The sequence below is a fragment of the Balaenoptera ricei genome, chromosome 3 (assembly GCF_028023285.1).
Source record: "Balaenoptera ricei isolate mBalRic1 chromosome 3, mBalRic1.hap2, whole genome shotgun sequence".
Lineage (NCBI taxonomy): Eukaryota > Metazoa > Chordata > Mammalia > Artiodactyla > Balaenopteridae > Balaenoptera > Balaenoptera ricei.
The window spans coordinates 123,767,890-123,786,828 of NC_082641.1; the positions used below are offsets into that span (position 1 = coordinate 123,767,890).

At 35.2% G+C, this 18,939-nt stretch overlaps 1 protein-coding gene across 7 annotated transcripts in view; it reads left to right on the top strand.

Annotated features, from left to right (window-relative positions):
• The window catches only part of TCERG1 (transcription elongation regulator 1), a 59,003-nt gene that overhangs the window by 21,667 nt on the left and 18,397 nt on the right, over positions 1-18,939 (top strand). For 5 of the 7 annotated variants that reach the window (XR_009502409.1, XM_059917403.1, XM_059917404.1 and 2 more), the window contains 6 exons: positions 630-718; positions 10,635-10,795; positions 12,186-12,242; positions 12,387-12,453; positions 14,975-15,110; positions 15,924-16,013. Coding sequence is in view for 6 of the 7 variants with exons in the window: in XM_059917403.1 (XP_059773386.1) it covers positions 630-718; positions 10,635-10,795; positions 12,186-12,242; positions 12,387-12,453; positions 14,975-15,110; positions 15,924-16,013 (600 nt within the window). In the remaining variant the exon portion in view is untranslated. Of the gene's footprint in view, positions 1-629; positions 719-10,634; positions 10,796-12,185; positions 12,243-12,386; positions 12,454-13,534; positions 13,586-14,974; positions 15,111-15,923; positions 16,014-18,939 lie in introns of all 7 variants that reach the window. The other 2 variants (XM_059917408.1, XM_059917409.1) reach the window with 1 other exon arrangement.

The window sequence follows — 18,939 nt, forward strand, 5'->3', positions numbered from 1 at the left end:
TGAAATTTCTAATTCAGTTTTTCCTTTGAAAGTTTCATTAAATTACTTCTTATACTAAACCAAGACCCCTCTAGAAAGAAAGGACCTTGGACCAGAGCTGATGTCCCCTCCTGACTTACAGACTGGTACATGTTATAATTAGAAGTACAACTTCATATTGGGGAATGATCGTTGCATTTTATTTGTCCTCTCGTGGCATGGAATAATCTCTCTACAGCACTAAAAGAGCTCTGCTTTTTGGAAGCTTTTTTTATTCAATGAGGGACCAATGGTAGTCTTGTCTTATCAGTAAGGAATTTAGCAGAAAAAAGAAACGACCTTAAATGAAGAGGTCTCCTCTAATCTTCTATACCCTTTTCCTTCTTTCTACTCTTAAACAGATGGTTAGTGAGTCTGTAAGATAGGACCTGCTGCTGATGGGGTCTACTGTTATGCAATTCGGCTCTGTCTAGGGGGCAAGGATTTAGAACTTATTTAGAAATTCTGACTCTGAGTCTCTCCTCTGTATGCTAGCAACAGACCTTATGTTGGTTGTACTTTAAGGTATTTGCAATCTTCCTTATATTTGTGGGATATTCAGGTATAGTTTTGTGATATTAATTTAATGGGAGTAATATCATTTCCCATAGGAGCCCAAAGAAGAAGAGATGACTGAAGAAGAAAAGGCTGCCCAGAAGGCAAAACCAGTGGCTACTACTCCTATTCCTGGTACTCCATGGTATGTACTTGCCTTAAGCTGTTTGACTGATCGATCGCCATGCTTGATGATGATTATCCAATAGGAAGAAAAAGTACTTTAAAAAAGCATGTGTCAAATACCTGTTTGTTTATTTATTATTTATTTTGGTTGCATTGGGTCTTCTTTGCTGTGCATGGGCTTTCTCTCTAGTTGTGGTGAGCGGGGGCCACTCTTCGCTGCGGTGCGCGGGCCTCTCATTGCGGTGGCTTCTCTTGTTGCTGAGCACAGGCTCTAGGCGTGCGGGCTTCAGTAGTTGTGGCACGTGGGCTCAGCAGTTGTGGCTTGCGGACTCTAGAGCGCAGGCTCAGTAGTTGTGACGCATGGGCTTAGTTGCTCTGCGGCATGTGGGATCTTCCCGGACCAGGGCTCGAACCCGTGCCCCTTGCATTGGCAGGCGGATTCTTAACCACTGAGCCACCAGGGAAGTCCTCAAATACCTGTTTTTATCTACTGAATATTTTTTGGTTCTTGTTCATTGTATTTTGGGTGCTCAAAATTCAACTGCTGCAGTGTCTTCCTCCCTTCATGGAACTCGCCATTAATATTTATTGTTTAAAATTATAGATTTGAACCACTAAGATTCTGAATCTACTTTTTTATTGTTTAAAATGTTTTAAAATTGCTTTTGTGTATATATTCTCATATGTGATTATGTTTATAGAACTTTGTAAAATTATGTCTTTTTATCTTAGCATTGAATAGTCTATTTTTTCTTTCCTTCTTATGTTTGGTTTTCCCTTTTCTTCCTCTCCCCACATCAGGGCTTTCTCTCCTGTTCCTTTTCTAACTTATTTAATCCGTGTACAGTCTACACATGGCAATGAGTTGGCTTGTTTCTTAAGTCTTATAATCTACAGATTCCCCTCCAACTTGTTTTCCTTGCTTTTTCCTCCTTGCTTTTATATTGAAAAAATAAATGTGTTTGTTCTATAGAGTCCCACAGTCTGGATTTTATTATTGCATTCTCATGGTGCTCTTTAATAGAATCCTCCATTCCTGAATTTCCTGCAAGTTAGCAGGCAGTTACAGAGATGTGATCGGATTCATGTTTGATCTTTATCTCATACATTTCCTATTTCAGACCTAGATTCAACTATTTTCCAAGGAGCCCTGGTTTCTTTTTGTGAGAAGGGGCATTTATAGGCCATGTGGGATCTAGGGATAGTTGTTACTACTGAATTAGTCATTATTTTTAGACCTCTTTGGTAGACAGAGGTGGAAGATACATACATTTAAAGATACATCTTAAGTTCACACCATTACTTGCAGTTCAAGTCTACTACAAGATTTTTACTGACTCTCATCATCTATCTTAATTCAGTATCTCCTTTTCTTCTGGAAACCATCTTTGAGTGATAGCAACATAATTACTCATTTGCTTTTCTCACAGGCAAGACCAGTACTATCACCGACAGTGTGATTACTGAATACAGTTTAAGCTTTTTTTTTCCAGTTATTTTTATGTTTAGGGTATATTACTCTAGGGATGTATAGTCAAATCATTGTGTTTTAAAAGCATTTTGGAATAGTTGTTTTTTATGTAGTTATTCTACCAACTTGGTACACAGGCTCCCTTTTAAAAATAATTGTGCAAAATATTTACCCAGTTCTAGAATCAAAGTTATGAAAACAATTTGTTTAAAAGAATGTACTTCTAGATTGTGGTTTCTCTGAGTATTGTACATGAAAAGCCGGTAACCAATTCCAAACCCTACCAGTCTGGAGTTTTGTGGCCGTTATCAGTTTTCAGACTTGGGTCTTTCCTCAGATTAGTAAAATTTTCTTTTGGGATTTGTTTAATTAATGCTTTTCTTCATCTGTTTCTTTCCCCCTTTCTGGAACATTTGTAACTTGCTTGTTGAGTATCTTGTATTTATTCTAAATCCCTTACTTTTTCTCTTATGCTTTATATTTATAATTCCTGTGCTTTGCTTATTTTCTCATTGACCTGATATGATATTAGATGAATGCATACAAAAAAAAGCATACAATATAAAGGAATTATATGAAGTAAAAAATTACTTCATAGAAGAATTCCACTGTCACCAAGCCCTTCCTCGTTAGTAAAAGTTTGGTACATATGCTTTCTGCACCTTTTGCTATATTGTGTTTTATGCACATGTGTGTAGAGATGTGTGTGTGTTATACATGCACATTACAGTGTCTTTAGAAAGTATATTATTTCTGAATTTTTTAGCAAATATGTCCTAGACATTTTGCAATTTTAGTACATGTAAATCTATTTGTGATAGCATAGTTTTCTATTGTATGAAAATAGGTAATTTTCCTACAAATGGGTGATTAGGTGGTCTTCTGTTTTTGTATTGTTTGTGGGTTTTTTTTGTTTGGTTTTTTTTTTGGTTTTTTTGCCCTGGCATTACGAAAGTTTCTGTTTAGGGCATCCTTTATACATACATATTTCTTTGGGAACACATGCAAGTATTTCTGTAGGATTTATTTCTAGAAGTGAAATTGTTGAATCAAGTGATACAGCTATTTAAAATTTTGGTGAATATTGCTAAATAGACCTCAGAAAGGGTTTTTTTTGTGGGAAGAAGGGGGTGTACCAGTTAATATTCCCAGCAACAGCCTGAGCGTACCAGTTTTCTCTCACTCTCACCAGTGTAGGGATATTCCTTTTAAATCTTTAGTATTCTGATAAGAAAAGAAATCTTGTATGTTTCCAGAATGTTGGTATAATTGAACCTATTTTATGTCTATTGGCTGTGCATTGCCTCTTTACAGTTTTTGCTCATCTTTTTATGGACTTGTCTTTTTCTTATTGGTATGTGGGAGCTTTTTATGTATACTGCTGTTAACTCTGACATAAAGAACTCGCACACCTCGATAATACGGAAAACAATCCAACAAAAAAGTAGTCAAAAGACATGAACATGTACTTTACAAGCAGCACATGTGAAGGAAGCTCCTTGTCATTAGTACTCAGAGAAATGTAAATTAAAACCACACCTATTAGAATGGCTAAAAGTTTTGAAAACTGAGCATGCCAAATGTTTTAGAGGATGGTGAGCAGCTGAAACTCTCATACACTGCTGATGGGAATTTCAAAATGGTAGGACCACTTTGCAAAGCAGTTGGACAGTTTCCTAGGAAGAATATATAATAAATAATTCAGCCATTCCACTATTTATTCGAGAGAAACAAAAACATATGTCTATACTTTTACAAGAATGTTCGTAACAGTTTTATTTGTAATTTATTTGGGCTGTTTCCAGTTTTTGGCTATTACAAATAAGCAGGTATCTAGGAGTGGAAAAACAGAAAACTAGAAACACCCCAAATGTGCATCAACAGGTGTATGGATAAACAAATTGTGGCATGCTATTCAGCAATAAAAAGGAACAAACTATAGATACACTCAACAACACAGATGAATCTCAAAGTCATTATTGCTAGGTGAAATCTTTTGTGGAAGTCTTTTTTGTCATGGAATCCAACCAAAAACTAGGGCTTACTGATCCTAGGGAATACAAAATACTTCTAGTTTTGATCTCTCTTTATAATTAATTTAAAGGCAGGAGTTGGGGGGTGGTGACTGTAATACATTTTCATCCAATTATTCAGTGCAGAGTTCTCTTCAAGAATTTCCATTAGAACCATCCTGAGACACTTAAGCGATCTTGTTAGATGTTTAACTTTATTGGGAAAAAACTAAGCCTAAATTTTCGATTCCAATTTCTGAAACACTGTTTGATCCATATTAATAGCAATAACTACTTTGAGATGGAGGTGATATTCTACTAACTCATGTTGGCTTCAGAATACCTAGGTGTGCTAATACAGCTCCAATGGTATTAGTGATAAATGTGGAGTGAGAAACTGTCAGGACATTTCAGCATTAATAGAAAAACTATGGACAAAGAATTCTTGTGTCACAAAACTCGCTGTGCTAATAATATGCATGATAAAGTGATTAGGGGTGAAGTGTACTGATAATCTGCATTTTTTAATGTATCAAGAAAAATAAGACTGGCAGATGCATTGATGGAAGGATAGATAAGTGATAAAGCATATATGATAAAATGTTAAATGTAAAATCTAGGTGGTCAGTATATAGTGTTCATTGTTCTAGAAACAGTCTTTCGATATTTCTGTATGTTTCAATTTTTTTCATAATATTGGGGGTAAAAAACTATGGAAACAAAAAAAAACCCTAAAAAAGCAGCAGTCAATTGATATAAATATATATATAAATAAAAATAAAGTCCCTGTGCCACTATAGTTAAATACAAAAGTTTAAATACTATAAGTTCAAAGATAAATTTTTAATAAGTTAAAACCCAGCACAGATTACAGACAAATAAAACATGGCAAATACAGGCAGCCCTCAATTTGCACTTTGTACGGGACTGTAAAAAATTTATGGCAGGCTAAATCTTTGTGATGCAATCTTAGTAAGCAATGGAAAAAGTTATAGTTCTCAATGACCTTAAAAATTTTTGTCAAAACATTAAAAACTCTCTTAGAACCAGAAACTAAAGCTTGCTGATCTAGGAAATATAAAACGCTTCTAATTTTGACCTCTCTTTATTCTTAAAACAACAAAAACAAAAAGTCAGATTGATGCTCTGAGATACCAGGAAAAGAATTCTAGTATAATTAAGGAAAACATGGAACTTCACGTTTTACATTTAGCTTATCTCTAAAGAAATAATAATTTGAAGAGCAACATCTAAAGATATCAAAAAAATAAACTAATAAAATTTGATTATCCAAATGAAGTAGCATACTTGCTTAGCTGAACAATTTGTTTAACTTAGAGTTAGCACTTACCCATCTTATAAGAAATAGAAAATAATAAATTAGGGAATTAAGGTTACGCTGATAGTACATTCCTTCATCAACAGAACTTGGAAGATAATTTGGACAAGTGGTTATCTTCCGTGTATTCAGATGGACTGTAAAAACACTAGGACCATATAGTTGCATTTTTGGAGAAGGAATGGGGTGCTTCCTAAGAAAGACACACCAAACCTAGAAACTGTAAATAAAAAGATAAATAAATTTGACCTCATAAAAATATAAAATTTATATGTGATAAGGTTTCATATATTAATTTTGTAGACTAGACTCTTGCTAAATGCATTTATTACTGTTTTGTAGATTCTCTGGGATTTTCTACGTAAATAATTCTATCACCTGCAGATGGGAGCACATTTATTTCTTATTCTCTGATCTTTAATGCCACTTATTTTTCTCTTCTTATTGCTAGGACTATCATATCAGAGCAATGCTAAATAGAAGAGGTGAACATCCCTGCGTTATTCGCCATGTAGAATGAGAAAATTCAGTCTTTTTTTTTTTTTAATATAAATTTATTTATTTATTTTTGGCTGTGTTGGGTCTTCGTTGCTGCATGTGAGCTTTCTCTAGTTGTGGTGAGTGGGGGCTACTTTTCGTTGTGGTGCGCGTGCTTCTCATTATGGTGGCTTCTCTTGCTGCAGAGCATGGGCTCTAGGCTCGCGGGCTTCAGTAGTTGTGGCACACGGGCTCAGAAGTTGTGGCTCGCGGGCTCCAGAGCGCAGGCTCAGTAGTCGCGGCACATGGGCTTAGTTGCTCCGTGGCACGTGGGATCTTCCCGGACCAGGGTTCAAACCCGTGTCCCCTGCATATTGGCAGGCGGATTCTTAACCACTGTGCCACCAGGGAATTCCGAAAATTCAGTCTTTTACATCAGATATAATACTAGCTATAGGTTTTTTTTTTTTAAATTTGCTAGTGTTTTTATCATAAATCTGCACCTTTTGAAATGAGTTTTTCTCCTTCATTCTTTTAATATGGTGAATTACACTGAGTTTTGAATGTTAAACTAGCTTTGCATTTCTGGAATAAGCCTTGTCATGGTAGATTAATCTTTTTAATATATTGTTGGATTTGATTTGCTAATGTTTGATTAAGTATTTTTGCATCTATACTCCTGTGGGATATGGATCTGTAAGTTTCTTTTGTAATGTTTTTTGTTAGGTTTTGGTATTAGGCTTATGCTGGTTTCATAAAAATGAGTTGGGTGGTGATTGGTGATTTCCATTCCTCTGTTTACTGAAAGTTTGTAAGATGATAGTAAGTACTTTTTCCTGAAGGTTTTATAGAATTAACAAGTAAACCATCTGGGATCAGAGTTTTCTTTTCGGGAAGGATTTTTTTTTTTTTTTTTTTTGGCTGTGTTGGGTCTTCGTTTCTGTGTGAGGGCTTTCTCCAGTTGCGGCGAGTGGGGGGCCACTCTTCATCGTGGTGTGCAGGCCTCTCACTGTTGCGGCCTCTCCCGTTGCGGAGCACAGGCTCAGTAGTTGTGGCTCATGGGCTTAGTTGCTCCGCAGCATGTGGGATCTTCCCAGACCAGGGCTCGAACCCGTGTCCCCTGCATTGGCAGGCAGATTCCCAACCACTGCGCCACCAGGGAAGCCCTGGGAAGGTTTTTGATAACAAATTAAACTTCTTTAATAATTATAGGACTATTCAGTTATTTTTGTTGTAGTTTCTTCTGTCAGCTTTGGTAAGTTTTTCAAGAAATTTGCTTATTTTATCTAGGTTGAATTTGTTCTAATTATTCTCTTAATATCCTTTATTTTTTATATTTTTATTTTTTAAAATATTTTCTTTATTTTTTCTTTTGGCTACGTTGGGTCTTCCTTGCGGTGCATGGACTTCTCTCTAGTTATGGCTAGCAGGTTTTCTCTCTCTAGTTGCACCGTGTGGGCTCAGTTGCCCCACGGCATGTGGGATCTTAGTTCCCCGACCAGGGATCCAACTTGTGTCCCCTGCATTGGAAGGCAGATTCTTTACCACTGGACCATCAGGGAAGTCTCCTCTTAATATCCTTTAGATGTCTTTGTTCTTAATTATTCTCTTAATATCCTTTAATGTCTGTGATCTGTGGTGATAACCCCTTTTTCTTTCCACATAGTGGTGATGTGTTCTTTTTTTGGATCAGTCAAACCAGAGGTTTGCCAATTTTGTGGTCTTTCGTAAAGACCACCAGCTTTGGGGTGGTTAGGCCCCTCCCCCCTTTTCCCGCTCTTATTTTCTTTTTTCTAATTACTTTGGGTTTACTTTATGCTTTTTCTAGCTTCTTATGATGTCCTCTTACATCATTAGTATTAGTTCTTTTCTAATATAATCATTTAAAGCTTAACATAGTTTCCTTTTAAGCACTACTTTAGCACCAACCTACAGATTTTGGTATGTTGTATTTTCATTACCATTCAGTTCTTACTATTATGAAATTTACTTTTTGATTTTTTCTTTGACTCATGTATTATTTAGAAGTCTGTCATTTCATTTCCTTAATTTGGGGTTTTTCTAGGTATTTCACTGTTACTGATTTAATTGTGGTCAAAGCATGCACTTTCTTTGGTTTTGATACTTTCAAAGTCACTGTCTTTTTGTTGTTGTTCAGCAGATGGCCTTTAGTACTGTTAGTTTTGGGGTTTGGTTGGTCTGTCAGTTGTTGAGAGAGAGTTCTATTAATCTTTTATAATGGGATTGCGTATTCCTCTCTAATTGGTCCATTCTTCATCTATTTTTAAGCTCTGTAAATAGGCTTATATACACTTTACAGTTGTTATGTGTTCCTGATTGTCTTTTTTTTATCATTATGAAATGACCCTATTTATCTCATAATACCCTTTGTCTTCATCTGTTATTAAAATAGCCATGCCTGCCTTAATGTTGTGTGCATGGTATATCTTTTCCCATCCATTTACTTTCACCCTTTCTATGACTTTATGTTTAAAGTTTGTCTCTTAAGACAGCTTATAGTAGTGTCTTGTGTTTTTATTCACTCTGTCAATTCTGATGCAATTCATGAAATAAATGGAAGAGAAATATGAAATCAGAAATAACAGAATATAATAACAGAAATTAAAGCCACATTGGAAATAGTAGAAAGGTGAACAGGTTCTGCTTGGTACATAGTCAAGAACAAGAAGAAACATTTGAGAAGGCTGAGAAAAATAAACAGAAAGAACAACCACATGAATGTAACTTTTGGTTGGATTTAGATCTATTATTTTTTCTGTCTTTTCTGTTTTTGTTCCTCTGTTCCCCCTTTACTACTTGCGTTTGAATTATTTGAACATTTTCTAATATTCCATTTAATAATTTATCTGTTGGCTCTCTGGTGATATCTCTTTGCATTAATTTTTGTTGTTCTAGGGATTACATTGTACATACCTAACCATTATAGCCTACTTAGAGTTATTATTGTACCACTTCACATAAAATATGGAAACCTTGCTACCATATAGGTTCATTTTGAATAATTTTTCGTACATATTTTGAAGAACTTAAGAGGAGAAAATATCTTTGATATTTACCATTTCTGTTGTTTTCCCTTCATTACTAAAGATCCAGGGTTTTTTTTTTTTTTTTTTTTTTTTGAAGAATCATTTCCTTTCAGAAAAACTTTCTTATAGGGCAATTCTGATGGAGATGAAATCTCTTAGTTTCCCTTCATTGGGGATTGTCTTCTTTTCCCTTGTTCCTGAAGGATATTTTTGCTGTATATGGAGTTCTAGGTTTGCATTTCCTTTTTCCAGAACTTTTAAGGATGTTGTTTTACTGTATTTTTGCCTCTGATTTCTGGTAATTAATCCACGATCATTGGACTTGTTTCCCTGTTTGTTTTGTGCCATATTTTTCTTAGCTGCTATCAAGGATTTTTCTTTATATTTGATTTTCACCTGTTTGATTATGTGTGTCTAAAAATGATTTTCTGGAAATTTATCCTGTTTGGGGTTCACTGAGCTTCCTTAGTATTTATGTCTTTTACCAAATTTGGAGATTTTTGGGAGCCATTTTGTCTTCAAATTTTTTCTGCCCCAATATTCTCTTCTCCTTCTGGGATCCCAATGACGTGTCTGTTAGGCATTTTGATATAGTCCCATAGGTTTCTGAGACACTATTCATTCTTTTTTTTCACAGTTTCTCTGCTTAGAACTTCTGTCTTCATTCATTTCAAGTTTTTGCTTATCTTTGTTTTTGTTTTTCTTATCTCATCAGACGTAATTATAACTGCTGCTGTAAAGTCTTTGATTATTTCAACAATAGAGGCTTTGTTTGATGATTTCAGCATCTAGGTCACCTTGATGGCAGCTGTGGATTAACTTTTGATTATCTGGTCATAAAGACCTGGTTTCTCTTAGAGTTTTAGCTGCCTATGCTACTATCACTGTGCAACCAGGGGCCACTTCAGGGCAGAGGTTTGAGGGAGGAGGGGAAATTTATACCCTTGCTTCTCTAAATTTTGACTCCATACGTCTGTTTATTTTTTTAAAAAAACCTTACAGAGTTCTTACGTACTTGTTTTTTTCTATATTGTTGCTGAGTTTCTAGTTGTAATTAATAGGAACAGTGGGCTGTAGTGGGCTACAGTGCCATAGCACGATGGGGACTTCTCTTTATTTTTTAATATTTGATATAGTCAAATATTAAAGCCTTCATAAATGATTGCATTTGAGTTTGTAATCTGGTTTGGTAAGAAATATTAAGAAGTATTATGTAATACGTAGGGTGCCATGGTCTGTTCTTTAGCTTCAGAACTGCTTAATAGCATTATTTTTTGCTAGTAAATTCATCTTTTGTGATAGGTTAAAATTGAGTGTGCCAAACTTCAGTTCCTGAGCACTCTAAATTCTGATCACAAATTGCTTTGCTTTTCCTGGTTTTCTCCATTAGTATGTTGAGCTGCTATTTTACCCTCAGCCAGTCAGCTCTCTTCTGTTCTAAAAATCATATTTTGCTCTCTGTAAGTAATAATAATATGAGTGTGTCCTTCCCCACCATCACTTCCCCTTTTGGTTGGATGGTAGTAAAAGACCTAACTATAAAATAATGTTCCATTACATAAGAAAATAATGTTTGAATCAATTCATAGGTGTGTTGTTTGGACTGGTGATGAGAGGGTCTTCTTTTATAATCCTACCACCCGTCTTTCTATGTGGGACCGACCTGATGATCTGATTGGAAGGGCGGATGTTGACAAAATTATTCAGGAGCCCCCTCATAAAAAAGGAATGGAAGAAGTGAAGAAACTGAGTAAGTTTTAAATTAGGAGTTACCCTCTAATTTTAATACTCTTTTAATATTTTTATGGAAAATGTGAGGCAATTTAGAAATCCTCTCTGTTTTCAAGAAATATTTGAGAAATGGAAAATAGACTGCTCTTCTAGGTTGAGTTCAGTAATTTAAAAAGTAGAGAATTTGGGTAAAATTATGTTTTGTAAAATATTATATATTTTTAACTTCTTGTCCTTTTCAAGGTTGTCAGTCCAAGATATGTAGGTACTGCTCATGCTTGCTCCATGCTTATTAAAATGCTCTTCAGTGAGCCTTTTAGCACCTTTTGTGATTAGTAATATATATTTTGAAATAAACTGTATAGAGTATTTTTAAAATAAAGTTTACTAAAGTTTTGTAAAATAAAAATGCAAAGGTCTTTTAAACTTGATGAAATTTAGGGAAGATAAGCCTTATTCCTGAGACTAGGGAGACTCCTGCACCTTATTAAGAGATAATCTTTTAATCTACTTTATGCTCAGATAGCATTTCAGTATATATGATATATAATAAATAGAAATATTTGTACATATTTTTATTGCATGTGTTTTATTGGTAATTTGCCATTGTATTGAAATGATTGTGTGTGTTTTTTTTTTAAATAACTATTTATTTATTTATTTTTGGCTGTGTTGGGTCTTCGTTTCTGTGCGAGGGCTTTCTCTAGTTGCGGCGAGCGGGGGCCACTCTTCATCGCGGTGCGCGGGCCTCTCACTATTGCGGCCTCTCTTGTTGCGGAGCACAGGCTCCAGACGCGCAGGCTCAGTAATTGTGGCTCACGGGCCCAGCTGCTCTGCGGCATGTGGGATCTTCCCAGACCAGGGCTCGAGCCCGTGTCCCCTGCATTGGCAGGCAGATTATGATTGTGTTTTTAAAGAACCCCCTTGTAAAATACAGTGTGTGTGTGTGTGAAAAAAAAAAAAAAAAAAAAAAAAAAAAAATAAAGAACCCCCTTGTGTAGTATAGAAGCATGATAAATGAATCATTTAATACTTGAATTGAAACAAATCCTGGTATGTCATTTATAATAATTGAGAAATCTTCGTAGATTATATATACGTGGTACTAACATTTTCTGCTTACTAGTGATTTCCAAATTAGTGAAACTTCATCTACCCGGTGCAGAAGATATAAGGGTTTGATTCATTTATTTGATAAATACATGTGTTAATAAACATTTCAAAATGAATCAACGATTTAATGTAAAGGGAAGATGAATAGAGGAGGTGTAGAATTATCATGCTTTGTTTAATGTTTTATAAAGAAGTGTTATGAGATAGATATATAAACAGTAATTTTTTAAAAGAAAAGATTGTGTACCATGTGCATATATAACTATTCATAATATTTGAAATGTTTTTTTTGCCAGGGCACCCAACCCCAACAATGCTGTCCATCCAAAAGTGGCAGTTCTCTATGAGCGCAAGTGAGTGAACTATAAGTTGCAGCTTTAAAAAAATGCTGCTAACACCAGTGTTCCAGTAGTGGTTAGTGGAAGGATTCATACCTAACTATTTAAATTTTGGCTTGCTTATTTTTATTCTGATAGTTTAATTAAATTTTCTTATAGTTAAAGAAGAACAAGAATTAATGGAAGAAATGAATGAAGATGAACCTGTTAAAGCCAAAAAACGGAAGTAAGTAATACTTAACAGTTTATGTAATTTAGGTAGATTTTTACCTTTTGGAAGCTGTGTTTAGGCGCAGTCAGTTCATGATTGGGACAGGTAATGTGTGTGTTAGGAGACAGAAGTCATGATTGCTCTCTTTAGGCCTGTTATTAAAAAGCTTTGCTTCAGGATGTAGAAATGGTGTCCCTTCTGTTGCTAGATGTGCAAAAGATGTGGTTATTTAAATATGTCTTATGAAGTCAAATGACATTCTAGGAGTTAGTTGATAAATTATTTTCAGACATTCATTATGCCTGAATTTTATAAAAATGTTTCCTCCCTAATGTAGACCCCAACAGACACCATTCCAAAAATGTGATAAATGTAGACCCAGATTTCTCTCTCTTTTTATATACTGGTCACTTCACTAGTCCTTGTGTCCGTGGTCATTACTTGGAGGGAACCCATCAGCTTATTAGAAAGTGCTCTGAGAGAAAGAGAGTGGTATAAGTGGAAGTATTAGCTTGACCCATGCTTGGTAAAATATGAATGTTACTAACTATGGGGGGTGAAAGGGTGGGGTAGAGGGTGTTTGTGTATGGGCCGGGGAGGCATGGGACCATTATTTAGCAGCAAAAAGGAAAGTTTGAAGATGTTACTATGGACTGGTTTATCGTAGTCCTTATCTGAAAAGGACAGATTGAATGCAGCCAAATTATGGCAAAGAAATCAGTAAGACAACCCCTGTCAAGGGTGGTTCTTTTATTAAAAAATTTCTTTATTGGCAACAATGTTAAAGAAAGTAAGATATTAAAGAGTCACTCATAATTGACCACAGTAACAACAGCTGTTTGAATTTTTACAGTTGACTTTTTTAGTTCTTGACCAAATGTATAAGTATTTTTATTGGTTGTAATCAACTGAATTTGTGTTCTTTTTTTAAAAAAAGGAGGATAAGACGTTTGTTTTCTTAATTATTATAAATGACTGTATTCATTCTGTTTATGTACCATAATTTTGGATGTTCCTACAATGTTAAACTTTCAGGTTGTTTTTAATTGTTTGTTCTTATAGACAACTCTGTAAGGTTTTTAACTGCTTTTATCAGGAGAATGTCAAAGAAGTCCTTTATGTGGATTGCCCGAGCTTCTCTATTTAGGTACAAAGCTAAAAGCCTATTTTTCCTGGCTTAGTTTTTCTTTATTTCTTTTATTGAGATAGATAGTGATAGTTTGTATTGTGACATTTTCATTTAGTATAATTCTATAAAGGTTATTTGTTTTCATTAGTTGTATTTCTTGGATGTCTTTTAACTCTTTATTTAAATAGTTCTTAAATGAATTATTATAAGAGGGTATATTGTTTGGCAAATTGCTTTTACCTGTTTGTTTTGTGCATATCTTAGGTCACAGACTATCTCGCTAAGTTCCTGCAGGTCACGGACTATATCTTCTATTTTTGATTCATTCCCTAAATTGCCAATTACCTCTCACTATATTTGTGGGCTGGCCTTATTAGTTCCATTCATCTCCTGGGCTACCTTCATTTTCCTATATGGCATGCTTTTGAGTTTCCTGATGTTCTGTTTTCCTAATTCTCTTAAGTTTATGCAGGAAATATGAAGCAGTTTTATTTTTATACTTAGCAGATCAAATTTAAGAAGGAAGATCTGCTTAAACACACCTGAATGTTACTGAATTACTTTTTTTGATTATTCACATGAATGGTCCTTCTTCATAGGGCAGAGGTTTGAGAGGTGACTCAATTGCATGTTTACAATCTCACTTGAGTACCGTACAGCAGCAGGGTTGCCCTTAGCCCTGAGGTGCATTTTTGGAGAAACAAGAAGTAGTTTAGTCATTGATGAGCAGTTCTAATTCCACCTAACTACTCCGGGGCCTATGTTGCTCTCTGGGACCTGTCCTTCAACTTAAATCTCAACTTATCACCCAGAAAGTGAGTAAAAAAAATGTCAGGTAGGTAAGGTATATATCTCACATATCCACTTGGCCAGGTTTGCAGATATTTTCATTTTATTTTCAAAATAAATATTTGAGATTACTAAGACTTATACCAATTTTTATTAGATTAAAAATTGTATGCATTTATAATGTAAAACATTTTGGAAAATATTGTTTTTCCTGTATCATTTCAAGAACTAAAAATTATATTCTGTGCTGTTTGATTCTAGCACATAGAGTTTTAGTGCAATATTAGATAAGTTTTTTGTTTTTGTTTCTGTTTTTAAGTAAGGTAGTTCATTTTGTGTATCAGCTAGTGTCAGGGAGAGACAGCACATTAAAGGTATTTTTCATTCCTAACAATGCAGCAGCTGTAACATCATTAGAAGCTCATTGTAACTTTATTATTATTATTATAGTGAAAGTTGCTTATCCCTTAGAGTTTATTTGAAACCCTCAATATAATTCTTTTTTGCCACAAATATGCTGCTCAGTAGTGAGTCTTGAATATTCCAATGATTTTAAGATTTTAATAAGATTCCTTATTAATATTTTGTCAGTTGATGCCTATATTTTCTTTTTTATAGGAGAGACGATAATAAAGACATTGATTCAGAGAAAGAAGCTGCCATGGAAGCTGAAATTAAAGCTGCCCGAGAAAGGGCCATTGTCCCTCTGGAGGCCCGAATGAAGCAGTTCAAGGACATGCTGCTAGAGAGAGGGGTCAGAAAACAATCTTTGGGGGAGATATTTCTGTTTTGTATAAGTATATAAATATGTCTTGCTAAAAGGTCAAATCTAAGGTTAGTGCTCATGTTGTGGGGGGCGGATAAGGGAAGCCTGTCAAATCACTGTACTCTTTCAAACAGCCTTTTTCCTGGCTAATATCATGTTTAACTAGATGCCATTTTACTGTCCTTTTAAGTACAAATAACATTTAACATTTATTGGGTCATTAAATTTTGGTGAGTAATATAAGACGAATATTAACATTACAGAATGGCGGACTACGCGGAATAGGTAAGGTATATGTGATTCTTTTAATATCTACAGAATGGCTTTTGGTTAAAGGAGAACTGGTACTTTATGATATTACTGTTAATGAAGCTTAATTGAGAAGGGATTTCAACCTTTTGATTATATTCACAGATTCATTTGAGTAAGTAAAATTGTTCAACTTTAAATCCCAACATTGTTCACAAGGTTGGAGCAAGCTTGGGAAATCAAAATGCAAATCTTCAAGGCTTTTTCTGATGTACTGATTTTTAAAATGTCACACAGTAGTGGTTATTTTAATGAGTAATTAAGTGTGTGTTATTTCTATATAATATAGAAATGTTCAGAGCCAATTAGTGTGGAAGTGTGCTATTGCTAGCCTCCCACTGCTTGTCATTTATTAGTGATGGAAACGGCAGTATGGTTTTTATTATGTGTCCTTTTTAAGCAGATGTCCTGTAGATTTCAAGCAATATTATGTGACCTTTCTGTTTTTAGAGCCAACTTAATTATGAGGCAATACATTTTTTTATTTTAAAGGTGTCTGCTTTTTCAACATGGGAGAAGGAGTTACACAAGATAGTTTTTGATCCTCGGTACTTATTGCTTAATCCAAAAGAGAGAAAACAGGTAAAAGGAAAATAACAGTATTTAAGTAATGTATATCCCTTGCCAGCACAATTTTTTTAATTAATTAATTAATTAATTAATATAAATTTATTTATGGCTGTGTTGGGTCTTTGTTGTGGTGCGCGGGCTTCTCACTGTGGTGGCTTCTCTTGTTGCGGAGCATGGGCTCTAGGCATGCAGGCTTCAGTACTTGTGGCACGCGGGCTCAGTAGTTGTGGCTCGTGAGCTCTAGAGCACAGGCTCAGTAGTTGTGGCGCACGGGCCTCGTTGCTCCGCGGCATGTGGGATCTTCCCAGACCAGGGCTCAAACCCGTGTCCCCTGCATTGGCAGGTGGATTCTTAACCACTGCGCCACCAGGGAAGTCCCCAGTATAATTTTTATATTGTAAGGAATAAAGTACGATCCTTTTTTTTTTTTTCTAACATAGTACTTTAAGAACAGTTTCATACCTTAGAACATAGTGATCCTTTGTGTGGACATTTCTGCCTCAGAAATACTTGGATTTTTTTGCCATTGTGGACATGGCTTTGCCTCATGCACATTTTGTCCTTATGCTTCATACATACTGATGTTATACCAAGGTTTCAGGGTCATTTCACATGCATTTATTAACTTAGTTTTTACTGGTTAAATGATGCAAATTTAGAGTAGAAAAGTAGCAAAATACAGATGAGTAAAAAGGAATAAAACCTACCTCCAATCCTTCCCAACTGATAGGCCCATTGTTGAACACTTGACCCATCCCAACTGTTATGTGCTAATATACATATACATATATATGTGTCTGTATCGTAGATAGACAAGACTCAGCATGTTTTTATCTCACACATGCTACCCACACAAAGTCCACATCTATTAAGTGGCAACTGTTAAAATGTCTTCTCATTGTAAACTTAGAGTAATAATGGACGCTTCAAGGTCTCTGCTGAACTAGGATTATAAGAACTAGAGTTAACTTGTTACTGAGCTGCCATTTATTTCCACGATGATTCAGTGACACATACCATCTCATAGTGATTACTGCTTCCTCTAAAGCATTGCACACTTCCAACTTATATACTTCCTGAATTACCTGGACCACCCTGACACTCATTTCTGTAAAATGGTGAGTATGTCGAACCACTTGCTATAGTGCTGTTGAGCTACACGATTTCATTTGGTAGAAGTAGTGTCCATCTTCCATATTTATAATTTAATTGTTGTAATAATTCTCTGCACAGTTTGTACCATTATGCATGTAGGTCTAATCATAGACATTTTATGAAGAGATGAAAGTTACAGTGTGCCAGACATGTATTTTAGACTCATAATAGGAAGACATGACTTGCCATATGTATTTGCATCTGTGTTTCATACACTGTAGTCTTTTTTATTTTAAACTATTTGTGTGTGATGGTCTCATATTCACCTCAGTTGATGGCCCTATCAAAACCTATAAATTAGCTTGATTCTTTACTTTTCCCCACTGTGCATTTCAAGTCTTATCAGCAAAATCTACCTCCAAAACTTTTTCTAAATTATTTACCGTTTATTTACCTCTTATTTACCATTTCTCTCACTATACCCTAATTCAAGGTACCATGATCATCTGTGTGGCCTCTAATTGATCTCCTTGCCTCCTTCCAGTCTTGCTCTCCTCTGTAGTCAAGTTCTTTTTCCACACAGCAGCCAGACTAATTTTAAAGTTTGACTGACAAATTAAGGCAGTGTTCCCTTGCTTAAAAAATATGCATTGCTTGCTATTTCATTTAGAGTAAAATTGAAACTCTTTTTCATGGCTTATAAGATTCTACATACACTCATGTCTGCATACTTCTCAAGCCTCTTTTCTTATGTTCATTTATTCTAGCCACGCTGGCCTTGATATGCCTTGGCCAATACAGGCATATTCGGGTACTTACTAGTCCCTTTTCCTGGAATGTTCTTCCCTTAGGTGTTTGCATAGCTGACTAAATCATTACATTCCGATACTTGACCAGGTGCCTTCTGATTAACCTGTCTCTTTGCCTTCTTTACTTTCTTTGTAGCACTCAGAATTCTATCTAAAATTATCTTAACCATCCGTGTTTTCCTACCACAGAGGGCAGGAACTTTGTTTTGTTCATTGTTCTGTATGTGGTGCTTTAACCTGAATATCCCTGAAGACTTTTTAAAACTTTTATGACTTACTCTTCATGGCACTGAGTGTTGCAGTTTCTGAGTTAAATTACAAGTGCGTATTGAGAACTAAAATTCTTTTTTAATTTTGAAGGCATTTTATAAGCTGGTGGTATTATTAACTCCTTAATAGAGTTACAGTTAGAAAGAGAAAAAGTATCAAGCATTATTCTGTTTTAAATAAAAACTCAAAGGTTCTCATACTTTTTGAGTAAAAGTCTTTTTAAAACTGAAGTATAAGGAATGAGGGAACGTAAAGCCAATTGTATTGGGAGGCATGGCACAAATAATTAGGAGAAACTTGGAAGCATACCAGAATTTCTAATTTTCTATGAGATGTTCATCTCAGAGAGTGAATCCTAACCTTGGTGTGGGATATCTTAGAGGAGAGGATATGAAGTTTTTTTCAGCTTCTGAAAGGAAACAATATAAATTCACTTGGCTTTTATTTATAATTTAGTACTTTTACAGGTAAGAAAGTATACACTGAGATAGGAGAGGGGTTGGAAACAACACTCTTCCCCACTTCTGTCAGCCTACAGATACTTTCATGAGCTACTACAGTGCTATATTTAGGTTTTGAAAATGACCTACATGCCTAGCAGGGGACTGGTGAGATAATTGTATATATTTCTATATAGCTTTTAAAGATTTGTGGATATATATGAACTTACCTGGAAAGAGGTCTTAAGTATTTAGTTAGTTAGTTACGCTGGGTCTTTGTTGCGGCAGGGAGGCTCCTTAGTTGCGGTATGCGTGTGGGATCTA